The following is an 18,991-nucleotide window of genomic DNA, read 5'->3' as shown; positions in this document are numbered from 1 at the left end:
AGCTAATGCTATTGCTAGGCAAATGGTAACGCTAGATGAATGTTAATGCTTGGCTAATGTTAACATTAATGCTAGGCTAATACAATTGCTAAGCTACTGCTAACGCTAGGCTCATCCTTGTGCTAGGCTAATGCTAGGCTAATGCAAACATTAAGCTAATGTTAATACTAGGCTAATGCTATTGCTCTGCTAATACTATTGCTAGGCTAATATTAAAGCTAGGCTAATGCTAATGCTAGGTGAATGTTAATGCTTGGCTAATGCTAACATTAATGCTAGGTTAATGCTAAGCTAATGCTATTACTAATGCTAGGCTAATGCTAACGCTAGGTTAATGTTAATGCTAGGCTGATGCTAATGCTAGGCTATTACTATTGCTAACACTAGGCTATTGCTAATGCTAACCTAATGTAGCGGCCAGCACCTGCATCCTCACTTGCATTTACTTCAGGAAATGCAAATATTCTAGTTATAATTGTAACTGGAAAGATGTGTTGCTGTTGTAATCATAATTGAATTGTAATTGAGTTCAGATAATTGACTTTGTAATTGTAATTGGCATGAAAATTACATAAAAACTGTCATTTATACTTCAATTAAACGCTAAACAGGGGAAACACATTATAGTTTTTTGGCTTACACATGTGTAGTTAATTATTTAAATATATTTAATATCAAGTTTACCTATCAGTTCTATTAAGGATCACCTAAAGCATTAAAAAATAATAATTGAGGGGTGAAAAGCTCTTTAAGCAAGCAAACAAACAAACAAACAAACACAAACAAACAAATAAACACACAAACAAACACAAACAAACAAATAAACACAAACAAACAAACAAACACAAACAAACAAACAAACCCAAACAAACAAACAAACAAATAAACACACAAACAAACCCAAATAGCAATATTTAAACTTCTGATGTCTCATAATTCCTTTAACAACTTGGTTAAAATGTTTTCATCAACAACAAAATAAATTTGCAAATCTATTGCTTCAATTTTGCAACAAAAAACTCCCACAATATTTTTAAATGTAAAAGTCCAAAAATAAATATTTATTTATTAAACATTTTGAAATGTGTGGTTTTGTGGATTTTATTTTTTATTTTATGTACAGTTTACAATACAATAAACGAGATAATTTCTTCAAAACAAAAGAATTATAGAAATTCTAACATTGAAAATATTGTTTTTGTGCTCTACTCTCAATCTGTTTTGAACTTCAGTGTCGAAAATTAATTCTCACAAGCGTGTTTTGATTTAGTTTGTTTAACAATCAGAGTAAATGCAGTAAAATGTGCTTTTGGTGATGTGCTGACTCACTGTTGAGTTCTATAGAGCAGTGTGAGGAGGGAGAAGACAACTGCTACAGCAAGACCTAGATCCAGGTTGAGGATGAGAGTGAAGATCAGTGATAACATCCACACTATCTGAAGGAAACACAGGGTCAGGGTCGTGTTGATGTGTTTATGACACGTAGACTATGAATCCCTCACCAGGTCTAATCTGTCAGACTTCCATAGACGACAAACGTCTTTAAACTGAGCCAGAATTCCCTGTAGATTCACCACAATGATCACAGCCAGCACTGCCTATAGGACACATTAAAACACATTTATTATTCACTATACCATTAGTATTGTAGCGCTTTATAAATAACAAACCAGATTACAAAAATACACAAAATGATTCCAAAAAAAGAAAAAGAGCACAAAAAGAAAAAAAATGATAATTTTCCTTCTTTTTTTCTTTTTTTTTTTCTTTTCTTTTTTAAATTTCTTTATACACAAAATACCTTTTCTTTATGTTTTTGTTTTTACTTTTTTATACAAAAAACACTTTTTTTTCTTACTTTTTTATTTACTTTTTATTTCTTTTATACAAACAAAACCAACACAAAAACACACAAAATGAGAGAAAAACATACAAAATAACAACAAAAGCACAAACCCTTTGTTCTTTTTTCTATTAGTGCTCATCAATCATGATTCTAAACACTGACAGAAATCAGATCATGTGATTCTCGCATCAGAAAATCATATTTTCTCGGCCCTGCAGTGATAAAAGATCCCTGTTTAAATGTTGCAGAGCAACGTGAAAATGTTAGAGCCATAAACACTTTACCTTTGGCAGCTGTTCAAACAGATGACCGATCTTCAACAAGATAGTCAGGATCATCAGAGCTGAGATCAGACCTGCCATCTGAAATATGAGATAGAAGCAAAATGAATAAACAGAAAGTAAAAAAAAAAACATTTAGGAAAGAAAAGCAAAAACAGAAAAAAAAACTATCAATTAATAAAAACATATGTTGCTTTTAGTAGTGATTGTGATCTATTATTATAGAAACAGACAAGGGGAGGAGTGAAGTGGTTGAAGGACATTAGGAAACTAGGTTTTTTATTTATTTTTTCCCCATATTTATTTGTTGTTTGACGCAAATTGGAGTTTGATCAATTTGATCCCAATCCTACAAAAACATTCTGAAAAACCCCAAACTAGAGGTTTGATCCAGATCAAAACCTACAGTGAATTATGTGATCTAATCTGATTACATAATGCGTTTTTTCTTTTGAAGAACCCATTTTTCAAGATTTGATCCGTTATCCAGAATCTGAGTTGACTGCTTTTTAAAAACCGGGTCCGAGAGCTGATCAGTGGAAAGGCGTACGATGTGGATAGAAAATGGTCTGGGGTTCTGATCCTACCTGTGACTTGACTCCAACACTGTCCTGGACCGAACTGCGAGAGAAGGAGCAGCTGACGGCGAAACATTGAAACATTCCCCCGATGGTGTTACACAGACCCAGAGCCAGGAGGTCCTGGAGCACAGACACACAGCCTGGAAGTCTACCAGTATGCACTAAAGTCTACCAGTATGCACTAAAGTCTACCAGTATGTACTAAAGTCTACCAGTATGCACTAAAGTCTACCAGTATGTACTAAAGTCTACAAGTATGCACTAAAGTCTACAAGTATGCACTAAAGTCTACCAGTATGTACTAAAGTCTACCAGTATGTACTAAAGTCTACCAGTATGCACTAAAGTCTACAAGTATGCACTAAAGTCTACCAGTATGTACTAAAGTCTACCAGTATGCACTAAAGTCTACAAGTATGCACTAAAGTCTACCAGTATGTACTAAAGTCTACCAGTATGTACTAAAGTCTACCAGTATGCACTAAAGTCTACAAGTATGCACTAAAGTCTACAAGTATGCACTAAAGTCTACCAGTATGCACTAAAGTCTACCAGTATGCACTAAAGTCTACAAGTATGCACTAAAGTCTACCAGTATGTACTAAAGTCTACCAGTATGTACTAAAGTCTACAAGTATGCACTAAAGTCTACAAGTATGCACTAAAGTCTACCAGTATGTACTAAAGTCTACAAGTATGCACTAAAGTCTACCAGTATGCACTAAAGTCTACCAGTATGCACTAAAGTCTACCAGTATGTACTAAAGTCTACAAGTATGCACTAAAGTCTACAAGTATGCACTAAAGTCTACAAGTATGTACTAAAGTCTACAAGTATGCACTAAAGTCTACAAGTATGCACTAAAGTCTACAAGTATGTACTAAAGTCTACAAGTATGTACTAAAGTCTACAAGTATGCACTGATACGTGCATGTTCATCTAGAACAGGGTTTTTGAACCTTGGCGTGGGAAATAAAATGGCGTTGCCTAAAATGTCTAGTAATAATAACATTTAAAAAAACTGAATAAAATTATATATTTAAAGCTAAGATAGACAATTTTCAATAGCATGATTTTGAATGTAGCCTCCCCAATGGCTCCGCCTTTACCCCCTCGCCCCTCCGTCTCACTCACATGCATGCTCACAGCTGCTGCAGAAGAGGAGCTCAGCTCATCACTTGTATTGTGTAGAAACGTCTCATTCAGCAGTAAATAAACAATAAACTTTATCATTATATGTGTTAAAAATGACTAAAAAGTGTTTTAACTCTGTCAGCGGTGACACTCTTTCAGTGTTAGATCGTGCATGTGAGGGGTCGAGAACGAGCAGAGAGACAGAGACACGTGATTGGTTAAAAAAATGGTTTGTTATTACAGGTTTACAGCTGCTACAGATGATGGATTTTCTTTGTTCCTTTTTCAGAGAACATAAAATCTTAATTTCTATCAGGACATTTACAATTTCAACCAAAAACTATTTAAAAAACATATTGTTTGTAAAAAAAAATTATAAAAAAATCTAATTAATACATTAATTATTTTTATTTACATATTTTGCACAATTAAAACAAATATCAAAGAGCTTAATAAAATACCTGGCTGGAGTCCACCTGGTAGCCATGTTTGTGGGCAAACACTGAGCCTAGAGCTGAGACGACGCTGAATCCAATCAACGCTGTCGACAGAGCAGGAATGAAGAGTTCTGTGGACTGAGAGAGAGACGGAAGCACTGGGAGAAAGAGACTGCAGAGGGTGGGAAAGAAAGAAGAACAGGTAGGTCTGTGGTTATTATGACATTAAAACTAACTGCTCAATTATTGTCAAATATCCAACTGAATTAAAGTAGAACATAATCTAAGAAAATGTATTTCTTTATAATATCTATATGACCTAACAAAACACATTATTATGAACTATATTAATTTTATTTCCTTTTAAAAAACAGGACTACTTTACAGTTTTAGAACCTGTGTTCCTCCATCTTGAAATCATGTGATTGATGATGTCACAAGGCCCCACTGCCTGTAAACATCCTATTGTTTTCTATTGGAGTGAAACATTCAGCCTGATTTATAGATTATTTAACTTGTGCTGCTTTTTGTTGCTGTAAATAATTAAGAAAAGTTAAAGATGTCGATATAAACCTCTTTTGTTTACATCATCAATCACATGGGTTTTTTTAGACAAAAAATTACTAATAAGGACATTTTAAATGTTTTAGGTCACATTTGTAAAAACAGTGGAGGTTTCCTTAAAGATTTGTTATCCTATCGTTACTTCTAACCTCAGAACAACGTCTACACATTCATGTGTTTCTGACCCTGTCCGCTATCCTTATTGTTATATCCTTGTTTGTTTTGTGTAAAAATGTCTAATAAAAGCATAAAAAACAAAGTAATGTGTTTTTTACTTTGTTTTTTATGTTTTTATTAGAGTAAAAAATACATTGATAGAATAACATGTTAGAGAACTAAAGATTTGGGTTTCGTAAGAAGAAATGTTGACTTCCATGACTACTGACCCACTGGGTATTTGTCCCACAGCCTGGACATTGTGCTCTGCAGCCAGATCCATGTGCACTGATAGACTGGTACCCACGATAATCTGGAGGAGGAAAAACCTTACACTGAATATTCACTTAATTATTCATTGTAGAAGAATACAAAAATGTTTCCAAAATGTCAGGAATCTCATATAAGGACATGATGCACACGCAAACCCTCACCCTAGTCCTCTCCTACCCCCTGCTGGGTGCCAGTCCATCACAGGTTAGGCCACAGATCAGTGAGAAGGATTATATGGAAGATGATAGTTTACCAGTGTGTTACAGTGGGGGTACACTGTAGCTCCTCCCACTCAATGTTCTTGAAGCAAAATATAATGCTTAGAGAAGTTTCCATCTTGCAAATATGACGTCATTTGGAGCCAGAGTCTGTGCAGTAGGGTCCAGTAGGAGGAGCCCTGGTAACACGCCCCACCCATCTAGCGTAATGACCTGATGACTTACACAGCCCAGCTACCAACTAATGATCAGATCATAGAGGTTAGTACTAAACCACCATTTATCTACTCTCTAATATCTAGTTTAGTGACGTCTCAGCTTTTCTTCACGACGTAACTGATTTTTACAAAGAGAGCTACGCAAGACCAACGGCTGTCAATCATCGTCATATATGATGTAAAATCACATTTTCAACTTCAAATAACTTATTTAAAACAAAGTTCATAGAAAAATGAGCTCGAGAACACAATGTATGGTGATAATAACTAATGATCACAGCAGAGTTTAGCTTTGGAAAAATATGATGTGACGAGTATTTTACCTTTACAGTTTGACCAACATCTGTTATCATTGAAGAGGCGGGGCTTATGACCTATACTGCAGCCCGTCCATTGTTTTTACAGTCTATGGTGTGTACTGGTGCATATGCTAGAGTGTTACTCACCAGTATGAGTTCCCATGGAATAGCCACTGGGAGTTTGTTCTTAAAGCGCTCGTTCAGCACTTTTCCTGTGATTAGCAGAACCATTGAAAGCGCAGACACTGAGAGAGTAGCAGGTACCGCTGTAGAGACGCCACAGAGGATGTCCTTTAGAGTCTGGAGGAGAAACACAAAAACACTGCTGGTGGTTCGCGGTGTGTTCATCATTCTACACTAGTGGGAGGTGTTTATTATGTCGTGGCAAAAAACAGGAGTTGATACATTATGTTGTTAAGTGTGTTAATAAAAAGCTATTAGAGAGTGTTTTATAGGTGTTCAGTAATATGTTTGTTCTAATAAAGCCTATAGTTCTTTATTAGTAGGAATAGATCTAATATGACCATAAACTTTATACATTAAAAACAAGAGTACTCAGAGAGTAAAACTAACCCGTCTCATAACGTCCATTCTTTTTTCATCTTTGACAGATATTGGAACCAATATGATTGATTAGATCACTGCCATGATCACACTTTAAAGCAGAGATGAGCATCGATCATTGTTTAGAATGAGGACCAAACTAAACATTAATACAGAAAACAACAAAGAGATCAAGTGTCTTTGCTGTTGTTTTGTATGTTTTTGTCAAATCTTTTGTTGTTTTTATGCTTTTCTGTCATTTCGTATATTTTTGTTGTCGTTTAATGTATTGTTGTTGTTTTCTGTGATTTTGGAGTCATTTTGCACATTTTAGTTATGGTTTTATGTAATTCTGTATATAGAGTCATTTTTGTAGTTGTTTTATATTATTTTTACTTTGCACCTACTTCATTAATATCTATATCTCATTAGCATTTTTAAGGCAAGGCAAGGCAAATTTATTTGTATAGCGCATTTCATACTCAAGGCAACTCAATGTGCTTTACATGATAAAACATTCAATTGTTTAAAATCATCAGTAAAATCAATTAAAATCATCAGTAAAATCAATTAAAATCATCAGTAAAATCATCATGACATCATCATCATGACCATAAATCTCTATCAATCATATGCAGTAGAGAAAAAAAGTTCCTTTAACTTTGATTTAAAAATGTTCACATGTGATGCTGACTTCAGCTCTGCTGCAGTTTGTTCCACTTCTTTGCAGCATAACTACTAAACACAGCATCACCATGGTTACTGTGAGCTCTGGGCTCCACTATCTGACCTGTGTCCATAGATCTCAGAGACCTGCTGGGTTCATACCTGACTAACATCTCACTGATGTATTCTGGACCAAACCCATTCACACATTTATAACCAGCAGCAGAACTTTACAGTCTCCTCTGAGGCTGACTGGGAGCCAGTGTAATGTGTTCTGACCTCTTTGTTCTGGTTCAGACCTGAGCTGCAGCGTTCTGAACCAGCTGTAGATGTTTGATGAAGACCATTACAATAGTCCAGTCTGCTGGAGATAAAAGCATGGACCAGTTTCTCCTGATCTTTCTGAGTCATTAAACCTTTCACTCTGGAGATGTTCTTTAGGTGGTAGAAGATGTTTTTGTGATAGATTTGATCTGATGCTGAATGTCAGATCTGAGTCAATCAGAACACCAAGGTTTTTGACTTGGTCTTTATCTTCTAAAGATCCAGACTCAGATACTTGCTGACAGCAGTCCTCTTTTCCTTGTTACCAAAGACAATCACCTCCATCTTGTCATGGTTTAGTTGAAGGAAGTTTTCACTCATCCAGCAGTTTACTTTTTGTAAACAGTCACACAACACCTCAATGGGACCATAGTCATCTGGGTTCAGTGATAGATATAGTTGTGTGTCATCTGCGTAGCTCTGATAATCAACCTTACAGTTGTGTAAAATGTGTCCTAAAGGAAGCATATAAAGGCTAAACAGAAGAGGTCCAAGAACAGATCCCTGAGGAACCCCACAGGACATTGGTAATCTGTCAGATTCAAAGTTTCCAATGCTTACAAAATAACTTTGATCCTCCAAGTAGAACTTAAACCATTACTTTAACATTTAGTCCAACCCATGTTTACAATCTGTGCAACAAAATTGTATGATCTACAGTGTCAAATGCAGACTTAGATCCAATAGAATGAGAAGAGATACTTTTCCTGAATCAGTGTTCAACCTTATGTCATTGATCACTTTGATCAGATCAGTTTCTGTGCTGTGATGAGAACCAAACTCTGACTGAAATTTGTCAAATATTTTGTTGAATGTTAAGAATTGACTCAGTTGGTTGAAGACCACCTTCTCAATGATCTTGGCCATGAATGGAAGGTTCTGATTGGTCTATAGTTAGCCAGTATAGAGACATCCAGTGTTCTCTTTATACAGAGGTTTCACAGCAGCTACTTTCAGGGATTTTGGTACGGTGCCTGATTGGAATGATCAGTTAATTATCTGACACTAATCAGTGATAAATGACTTTACAACAGTTTTAAAGAAGTTTGAGGGTTTTGTGTCAAGGCAACACGTTGATGGATTCAGCTGCTGAACAGTTTCCTCTATTGTTTTTGGGTTCACTGTAATAAACTCTAACATTGTAGTTGACTCCTCCCTCAGTGGTTGAAGCTGTTCAAGCTTTTTGTTATTTTGCTGGTTTGTTCTAATGTTTGATCTTATTGATTGTATTTTTTCATTGAAATATACAGAAAATTCAATGCATTTTCCAGCTGACAGTAATTCAGGGGCTATCTGATCTGGGGGGGTTGTGAGCTTTTCAATTACAGAAAACAACATGCGAGAGTTGTTGACATTTTTGGCAATCATTTCAGAAAAGTATTGCTGCCTTGCTTTGAACAAGGCATCATTGAATTTTCGCAGACTTATTTTGTATAGTTCGAGATGAATTTGGAGTTTTGTTGATCTCCATTTACGCTCAGCTCTTCTACAGTCAGATTTCAAATTCTGCATTATCTCAGTCCTCCTCCAAGGTGTTTTCTGTGTGTTTGGTTTTCTCTTAGTTTTGATTGGAGCCACCACATCTATGACATCACAGACTTTTCTATTATACTCATCCAAAAGATCATCAACTGTCTCAGCACTCAATGTTGGTGTCATTGCTATGGCTTCCATAAACTGTGCACTTGTGTTGTCATTTATGTACCTTTTCTTTAAACACACATAACTAGGGGGAACAGATGTTACAGTCTCTAGGTCAAAAAAGACACAGAAATGATCAGATAGAGCTAAGTCTCTTACATCAACAGCAGAGATATCAACACCTTTAGAGATAACCAGATCCAAAGTGTGACCTTGAGTGTGTGTCGGACCAGTCACATGTTGTGTAAGACCAAAAGTATCCATTAAAGCATACAGTTCTTTGGCAGTATTGTCCATGTTATTGTCTACATGAATATTTAAGTCACCTGTTATTATTAAAAAGTTGTATTCAGTGCATACAACTGACAGCAGTTCAGCAAACTCATCCATGAATTCTCCAGAATATTTTGGGGGTCTATAAACGACTAAAAACAGAACTCTTGAATCACCCTTCAGTAAGAATGACATATATTCAAAGGAGATAAAATCACCAAATATTATTTCTTTGCACTGAAATATTGATTTAAAAATGGCAGCAACTCCACCACCTTTCCTGTAAGTACGACACTTATTTAAATAAATAAAGTCTTGTGGTGAACTTTCATTGAGAATAGTATTACTGATACCATCATTCAACCATGTTTCATTAAGAAATAAAAAGTCCAAGTGATGTGTTAAAATAATATCATTAATTAGTAGTGACTTGTTAACAAGAGATCTAACATTAAGAAGAGCTAATTTTAAAGACTTTACTGGAGACACTGGTGGACTTTTTGGATGACATGTTATAGGAGTCACATTTTTATCTCTATTAAGCTTTTTGTTTTTCTTTAATTTAACAGTTTTACCTGTGTTACCTGTCACCACAGGAATTAAAGAAGCTGCATTAACTCCATAGGGCCCTGACTTTTTCTGGTTGTTCCTAAACATAGAGCTATTGCAGTCTAGACCCAGCACACATCAGACCTGTGTCGCTCTAAGATGAACACATCTGGCCTGAGGAGAAGAGTGATCCTGGGCCTGGTATCACTGAGGAGGGATGGGTGGTGCTGATTGGTTCTTTAGAGGAGATAAGATGGGACCATGGTGGGGTAAAGGGTGGGGTGTCAGTCTTGTACCAGCCAGAACCTGCTCGTTCATCTGGGCAGTTAAATCCAAGAAGGCAGGGGTAGGAGAGAAGCTGGATGAGGTGGAAGTAGGTGAATCTTGGGGTGAAGCAGGTGGGTCCTGAGATGTGGGGGTTGGGTTGACCTCTTCATTTTGGTGATTTTGATTTCTTGCTGGAAGCTCATGGACTCCATGTTCTTTCCTTGTTGTTTTGTTCTCTGATGGTACATGTTGTCCTCTGTCTTTATCAGAACTGATAGCAGTGTGACTGGTGAAGTAAAACAAGTTGGATGTGAAGAGTTTTACTCCAGCCTTGTTTAGACACAGTCCATCTGCTCTAAAAAGATGACCACGTTCCCAAAAAATAGGAACATTTTCTATAAAATTTAGTGAAAGGGCAGCACAAGCTGAAGACAAATATTTATTCAAAGAGTAAATCCTTGAGAATTTCAGATCTCCTTTGTGGACTGGAGGTATCTGGCCACTGATGAACACTTTAGGCTGTAAACAGCTCACAGTTTTTAGCAGATGGGTGAAATCCTGCTTTAACACCTCAGACTCCTCCTTGGCTAAATCATTTAACCCAAAATGAATCACAACATTTTTCAAATGTGGGTAATCTGCAACGATATGCAAGATTTTGTCAGCCAGGTCTGATACTGTGTCATTAGGTAAACAGATCACTTTCACGTTGCTGCTAAACATCTTCTGAGCATCTTTAACAGAAACGTCTCCCACTATCAGTGTGTGAGGTTGTTGCTTTGGCCTACCATGTCACTTTTGTTTTCCTGAAGCACTTTCAGTCTTCACAGTTCCAGAAGGTTGTGTGTTGACCTCATTAGAGCAGATCCTAGGTCATTCAGCAGTGGGGCGAATCGATTACCCAGTTCTACATGAAACTGGGTTTGTGACTTGGTGATACTCCTGCCTTTAGCAGATGTCCACTTTTGTGCCTGAGCAGACAAGGGAGTTGATGTTGAGGCTACAGTCTGAGAAGGGAGTGCAGGCCAGTCCGTCTCATTATTGATATCAGGGCGCTTTGCTCGGCCCGTTAGCCTTTGAAGTGGATATGACTTTTTCTTAGGCTTAGCTCCCAGAGTATTCCAGGGAGGACTCACACCTGTTGGCTTATCAACGGGAACATGATCCTCCCTAGGCCTGATAGCTTTGTTAGCACAGGCTGGTAGCGAGTTAGCTTTATCCACTGTCGTATCATTATCATATCCACAGTGTCCATTAACCTCAATGTTTACTTGTATTCCTCGCACTGTAGTCTCCAGTTCAGTAATCTTTTGGAGAAGACTGCTGTATTCTGTGGTGGAAAGAGCCATTCTTCTGCCAGTTAGCTTGCTACTTGTAGCTAGCTAGCTTGCTACTTAGCTTTCCAGTTGAGCCAGCAAATAAAAAAGCAGTTGATGATTACCTCAGAGCCAGAGTCAGATGGTAAAAGCCAAAATGAGTTTTAAATCTGCTTGAACCTGACATATACATGTTTCAAATGTTTGTTTTTTTAGCTTCTCCGTTCATAAACATCAGATTAATCATTATTTTTCTTCTTAATCTGTATTTGTGATTACGGTCCTGATCTACTTTTATTAATTGCTGACACGTGAGTGACTTACTGTATAAAGCTGTAGAACTTTTCAGAGGAACTATAGTCACCAATGTGTCTGTAAACGTCATAGATGACAGAAAAACTAATAAATAAACACGATTATTCCTCGTTGGTGGAGGTAATTAAAGTCTTAAACTGAGACGTATAGATGTACAGTATGTATGAAGCCTGTGGTTCACTGGAATAATTAGAGAAGAATCCAATATGTCAAACCCAGAGGATGGATTTACACATCAAAGGTTTGAACAGTGCATTTGAAGTTGGTGTCCAGTCGGCCTGAAGGCAACTGCACTCTGTGAAGAGCAGACAAGTCACTCTAACGCTGAAAAAAAAACCTTGATAGTGTTCAATGTTCCTTTGCTGTGAATTATTTCATATTTACAGCAGCTGTACTCTGAACTGTGTGTGTTTCAACTGACCCACGCTGAAGCCATCAGTCCAGTACGTCTCTGAGCTTCTATCCCAGTCATCAGTGGCAGCTGTTGAACTATGACATGTAGAGCTGCTGCTGTTGTGTAGCCTCGTATTACAGGATCAGACAACCAGCGACACACACCCCCTCCTCCCAGCAGGTACAGCAGCAGCTAACACACACACACACACACACACATCAAGGATAAAGTCCAAATGTTGAGATTAAAGTCGAAATTTTGAAAATAAACTCAAAATCCATAATTTTGAGAAAAGTCAGAGTATTAAAAACACATTCAGAACAGATTTAAACTGATTAATAAAGCAAAATAAAATGAATTTAAAAAAAGCCCACATTATTATATTAGAATAAAACATTTTGTAAATGACCAGTTGTAGATATCTCAGCCCCTCCAAATGTTCAGATTCAGAATACAGTTCAGCTACATAAATACAAAACTTCAATTAAAATCCAAAATATATACAGAGCTCAGTTTTCCCGTTCATATATCACATGACAGCAGTTATTTTTAATCTGAAATTATTGAAAGAACTCTCAATTTTTTCTAAAATCTGTCAAATTTTCTTCAAATTATTCCACAAAATTTCCCCAAAATCAGGGAAATTTAAATGAAGTTCCTGCAGGGACTGAAATACTCACATACTTTTTCATGTATTTATCATTTATACGTAAAAGTGCAAACCAGAGCACATTAACTCACTCAGTACCATTGACGAGATAACTCGTCATTTGCGTTTTTTCACGGGGATTACTAGAAACACCCTGGTGGAGGTCCCTCATCAATATCTAAGCTGTGGGGTGTTGTAGTGACCAATTGTGCCCTGAAGATGGCAGCAGTGCACCTATAGATGAGAGTTTAGCCACTGATGCTACCCACCAAAGGAGGAAGAAGCAGGAACGTGTGAGATTATGACGCTACAGAGTGATATTGTGACGCATCCATCAGCTCAAAGCTCCACATACTAACATAGAACATGTGTGGACCTGAGTGGATTATTGATAATGTTGCAATGGTGAGATAAAACCATCAACTATCTAAACGGGTCATCCCTGCGTGTCGGGATAGAGGGGGGGGGGGTACAAAATACCCCCAGCCTGTGAGCCAGATAGCAAAATAATAGGTGACATGTAGGAGGTAGCAGCACCTTTGGATGAGAGATCATCCATGCTCAGCAGAGCTCAGAGGGAGAGAGGAAAGGCGTTTATGAGACAGAAAATGGCGCTACGTACAGAGTTGACGTTCCCAGCAGGGCACACTGGACCAGAGCATGTGTGGAACTCATGGAATGTGTGGTGATGGTTAGATAAAACAATAAAAAAAAACGGGAAACACAGTGACCCACTGTATGTCCGGGAGGAAGAGGAAGTTACGTGTGTGCAGACTGATGGGAGAGAAAGTTGGAAGAATGCCAAAATACAGTAAGAAATACATTCAACTCTGACCCAGATAGATAAATAATAATAATTTTATCATCAAAAGCCTGGTCTCACTGTTTTTTTAATGTTTTAAATAAGGAAACAATGTTCAGATGTTAGAGTTGTCACGAAAGCAAAAAAAATAGCTTCAAAGTCACTGACAGGGTTTTTTTTTTTTTTTAGAAAAAGGCTTTTTTCTCAGCTTTTTGCTCTGAAACTGAAGATTTGTGTAAAACTTGCTCTATTCAACAGCTGATTACAAAAAAACAAAACGAGCCAGAAAGAAATTTGATGAAAGTAGAGACTTCAATCTTTTAGAATCTGGTGTCAGATTTCAGATAGTCATAGTAGAAAATATTCTGTGGGTGTTTAAAATCAGTCAAAATGATCAAAAACGACTGGCACTGAGGGGGTAGAAAATCTGATAATGGCTGGCACTGAATGAGTTAATGTTGAATTGGCCCACTTAAGGTCAAACAGGGCCGAATTCGGCCCCTGAACTAAGTTTGACACCCCTCTCTACACCATGTCCTTTTATAAATCTTACCAAACACGTAGGGGGCGGGTCTCCTTCATACATAAGTAATGCCTATGTGATATTTCTGCTTTTTCATCTGGAGTAAACATCTGTTTAGATACAAAAGGTGAGAACGTACCTGTATTAGGCCACAGAGGAAGGTTAGCTGTACGGCTACGCCCACTTTAGCTGCCTCCACCTCCAGCTGACTCTCATCACCACTGTTGCTAAGCAACTCCACGTTAGCCGTCACTGACCCCATTATGATGGCCAACACCGCAAAAGTACCTGCAACACACACACACACACACACACACACACACACACACACACACACACACACACGCACACACGCACGCACGCACGCACGCACGCACGCACGCACGCACGCACGCACGCACGCACGCACGCACACACACACACACACACACACACACACACACACACACACACACACGCACACACACGCACACACACGCACACACACACACACACACTCTTACAAAACCTTCAATTTTCCTCAAGTTATGACACAATATTTCCCTTAATTTATTAGAAATTGGTCACACAATCTAAGACATTTAAAGTGTAGATCCTGATATCTTTCACTTATTGCTTGGATATTGACAGTTTCTTACATATTTTGTATTTTATATATATTTAGAAGTGTAAACTATAATAAAAATAACAATAGTGTTAAAATTTCTCACTTTTCCAAATAAAATCTGTGGCCCTGTTGAGATCATATATTTGGCTCCTGAACTAAAAGGAGTTTGACGCTGTGCTGTAGAGGAACACATAGGGTGAGTTTACTGTAGTCACCAATGGAGATGTGTCTGGAAGTGCCAAAGATGAAGTAGATGATGAGAGGATAGAGAGAAGAGTACAGACCAAACACTGGAGGAACTCCCACTAACATGGCGTTGGCCATACCTGATAAAGAACAGATGGAGAATTAGTGCAATAAAAGCAACAAATTATAAATAAGTCACAATAAATCCTACAGAAATCTGTCTGTATTGATTGAGCTGTTGACACCAAAATACACAAAAGACAAAGTAAGTTGAAAGGCCGTTCTTTCCTTTTATTTTTTAAAAGTTGATATAGATCAATGTATTGTTTGATTAATGAATACATAGTTAAATGAAATGTTGATTAGTCATAACCTTTAAAAATAAATAGAAAATAACAGCTTTAAATGTATCAAAAGCAGCACGTATTGATGACGTCATGTGTATTTCTGGTTTCTTCAAAAAACAACGTCATGTCATGTTTTACGGCCTGTGACCGTTGAGTCAAACGACTTTTATTTTGAAGCCTGAGGCTGTTTCATTTGACGTCCAGGGGTGGACTGGCCATCTGGCATACTGAGCATCGTCCTGGTGGGCCATCGACCTGAAGTGACATGGTGGCCAAGAATGGTCCAAAAGTGGCAAAAACGTGCCAAGAAACGAGTGAAAAGTGACTAAAATGGGCTAAAAGCAGTCAAGAGTGGTCAAATAAAGAGGAACCAGGTGGTATTTAATGGTAAAGAGTAGTTTTAATGAGTAAAATGTGGAAAACAATAGTGAAAAAGTTCAAAATGTGAAACAAAAAGAGTCAAAATGTAGGAAAAAAGAAAACAATTGGTATTTATTGGGCAAAAATGAGCTTATTTGGATTAAAAAAATAAAGAAAGGACAAAAATGGGATAAAAGTGTCAAAAAGAACTTGCAACAATGCACTGACCATCCCAGCCTCTGATTGGCTGATCTGGTTAGATCTGTGACGATCAGCAGGTCTGGTCCTGGTCAGTAGATGATGGAGACTCTGATTCCAGGGGTCACAGTGGGGAACAGTCACTGCTGTGGTATCTGTCATTGTGTCCTTGGGCAAGGCACTTCACCCACATTGCCTAGTGTGTGAGTGTTGGAGGTGGTGGGAGGGGCCAATGGCGCACTGAGAGCATCGCTTCCATCAGTCTGCCCCAGGGCAGATGTGGCTACAATAGTAGCTTACCACCACTAAGTGTGGAGTGAAAGAATAATGTCTTAATTCTGTAAAGTGACTTTGAGTGTCTATGATAAAGCTCTATATAAAATATAATGAATTATTATTATTATTATTATCATTACAATCAACAAAAAATAGTCAGTTTGGTCTAAAAAATAATAGAAGGTGTTCCTGATGTACTTTACTGTGAGACCTGAGGACGTCCTACAATGTTCACCGTACCACAGATTGAGACCCAAACCTGGATCAATCTGGTCCTCACCCTGTGGGAGGTGCATAATCCCAACGCTGATCCCTGACATCACATCTCCAACAGCGTTTTTTCTGACTGAGTAACGAGGCAGCCATGACAGGACAGGACAGCGTTTGAGTATGCAGCGTTTGATCCTGGCTCCTGAACACCTGCTGGATTATACAGATTATTCTAGTGTTACATTTTACACATAAGGCACACATTACGCCAGTGTTTATCAAATGGGGTTATTTTGGTCATCTTCTGCTCTGCCTCAGCCTCTGTGGTCCTCCTTCACTGTCAGGTTTTAGTAGGAAAGATGAAACTGTAGACATTGTTCCTACTTCACAGCTCTTAAATGTTTTTAATGGTCCTTTGATGGTAAAACTGATCAATCTTTTACTTCTATCTGGCTCCTTCCAGCTTCTTTAAACATGTTGTAATAAATCCTATTCTTAAAAAGCCTAATCTTGATCCAGAGGAGCCTAGAAACTACTGACCCATATCTAAGCTTCCCTTCATGTCTAAAATCATGGAGAAAATGGTTGCTAAGCAGCGAACCTCATACATGGAACAACATGATTCTTATGATAAATATTCATCTGGTTTTAGATCAATCCACTGAAACTGATCTTGTGAAGGTCTCTAGAGACGTGATGATGTCACTGACACAGTTTTAGTTTGACTTGATTTAACATCTGCCTTTGATACAGTAGATTACAGTAAACTACTGATCTGTGATTATAAAAATCATTTCTATGCAGATGATATTCAGCTGCTTTTCAGAAAGTTTTTTGTTTAAATTGCTTTTATGATATTTTATGATCTTTTAAATTCTCTTGTGTTTTATTATCATTTTATGATGTTGCTGCTATTGTTTTAGTTTCACCTTTGGTTTACAGCACTTTGTGATTTTATCTGTGAAAAGTGCTATAGAAGTAAGATTTACTTACTTTATGTTGTTGACACAAAACTGAAAATGATTGTCTTTAATTTTTGTTGAAACATGTTTACATTATGAGTTTAAAGACACTTGATTGGAACATTGGAACATAATGTTTGTGTTTAATTACAGTAAGTGTGTTTATCCTCAACATTCCTGGAACTTCATTTTCCACACACGTCATCTTTTTTTTTTGTTGATAATACCACAATAATACCGTACCATGGTCTTAATACTGTGATATCAACCATGAGTTTTTGATATCGTTGCATCCCTAGTAACGAAGGGTTGGGGTAACAAACAACTTTTAATGACACATTATTCATGCTAATGACAGATGTTCATGTCATAATAATGTCAGCCTTATGTATAAAGTGTTACAGATTATTGTTGTACATGTGGCTATTCATGCTGATAAGTAGCAAACTCAATAAACTGATCCCACCATGTGACTCACCAACAGTGTGACTTCACCCTCTCCAGGAATGACGGGGGTGTTTTTTCGACCCTCTGTCCCAGGACGTCCAGCTGAGCTTCATCCAGCGTAACGGTGACGCTGAGGTACGACTGCCTGTGGTGGGGGACGCCATTCTGCTCTACGCTGTCCATGTGAAAACACTGTCAAAGGTCACTGATTATTATTATTACACACTGGGTGTTTGTTCTTAGACAGTTAACCTTTAATAGTTCATTTCTGTGAATAAAGCAAAGCCACTGACCTTTAACCTTTATCAGCTCCACGCCACGGCAGGACAAACAGTTGACGTGTGTGTCCTTATGAGGGAGGAGCTCTCTCACACACACACACACACACACACACACACACACACACACACACACACACACACACACACACACACAGCAGAGTGGGCTGGCCCTCACGTGTGAGCCGGGGAAGGTAGAGAACAGCCCTGAACCGTGGGTTTACAACCCTTTTCTCCTCCTCCATTCAGCCCCTCAATGCCTCCATTATCACAGCTCAGCTTTCAGGGACCGCTGTGTGTGTGTGTGTGTGTGTGTGTGTGTGTGTGTGTGTGTGTGTGTGTGTGTGTGTGTGTGTGTGTGTGTGTGTGTGTGAGATACTCACAGAAAAACAGTAGTAAAGAAGTTTCACACTGTACATCAGGGTTGGGGTCAATTATAATAATTCATTACAATTATGACAATTATAATTGTAATTGTAACTGGAAAGACATGTTTCTGTTCATTTTTCACTTTGTAATTCACATGGAAATTATATATAATAAATGTAATTTATAACTCAATTAAAGGCAAAACTAGGGCACTGTGTTATAGCTATATGGCTTACACACATAATGAAGTCAATTATTAAAATATGTTTCATAACAAGTTTACCTGTCACTACTATTATCTATAGTAAAAAGAAAAACTATGTAATCATAACCCTAAGAGGGGTACACAAATTGTCATGGGGGTACTAATACTAGCTAATGCTAAGCTAATGTTAATGTTGATGCAAGGCTAAAATTACTGCTCACAAATGCTAATGCTAGGCTAATGCTAGCTAATGCTAATATTAGGTAATGCTAAATC

At 37.7% G+C, this 18,991-nt stretch overlaps 1 protein-coding gene across 7 annotated transcripts in view; it reads right to left on the bottom strand.

The window, feature by feature from the left end:
* The window catches only part of slc26a6.1 (solute carrier family 26 member 6, tandem duplicate 1), a 37,079-nt gene extending 18,643 nt beyond the window's left edge, over positions 1 to 18,436 (bottom strand). For 2 of the 7 annotated variants that reach the window (XR_003674462.1, XM_028452370.1), the window contains exons 1-13: positions 18,157 to 18,436; positions 17,895 to 18,055; positions 16,504 to 16,667; positions 15,093 to 15,203; positions 14,410 to 14,558; positions 12,324 to 12,488; positions 6,156 to 6,308; positions 5,231 to 5,313; positions 4,305 to 4,452; positions 2,715 to 2,828; positions 2,131 to 2,208; positions 1,503 to 1,598; positions 1,330 to 1,436 (exon numbers count right to left, since the gene is read on the bottom strand). Coding sequence is in view for 6 of the 7 variants with exons in the window: in XM_028452370.1 (XP_028308171.1) it covers positions 1,330 to 1,436; positions 1,503 to 1,598; positions 2,131 to 2,208; positions 2,715 to 2,828; positions 4,305 to 4,452; positions 5,231 to 5,313; positions 6,156 to 6,308; positions 12,324 to 12,488; positions 14,410 to 14,558; positions 15,093 to 15,203; positions 16,504 to 16,667; positions 17,895 to 18,046 (1,520 nt within the window). In the remaining variant the exon portion in view is untranslated. The remainder of the gene's footprint in view (positions 1 to 1,329; positions 1,437 to 1,502; positions 1,599 to 2,130; positions 2,209 to 2,714; positions 2,829 to 4,304; positions 4,453 to 5,230; positions 5,314 to 6,155; positions 6,309 to 12,323; positions 12,489 to 14,409; positions 14,559 to 15,092; positions 15,204 to 16,503; positions 16,668 to 17,894; positions 18,056 to 18,156) is intronic. The other 5 variants (XM_028452372.1, XM_028452371.1, XM_028452374.1 and 2 more) reach the window with 5 other exon arrangements.
* Positions 18,437 to 18,991: the final 555 nt, after the last annotated feature.

The sequence above is a fragment of the Gouania willdenowi genome, chromosome 7 (genome assembly GCF_900634775.1).
Source record: "Gouania willdenowi chromosome 7, fGouWil2.1, whole genome shotgun sequence".
NCBI classification, from domain to species: domain Eukaryota; kingdom Metazoa; phylum Chordata; class Actinopteri; order Blenniiformes; family Gobiesocidae; genus Gouania; species Gouania willdenowi.
Note: the sequence above shows the minus strand (reverse complement) of the source record. Positions and strands in the feature narration are given on the sequence as shown.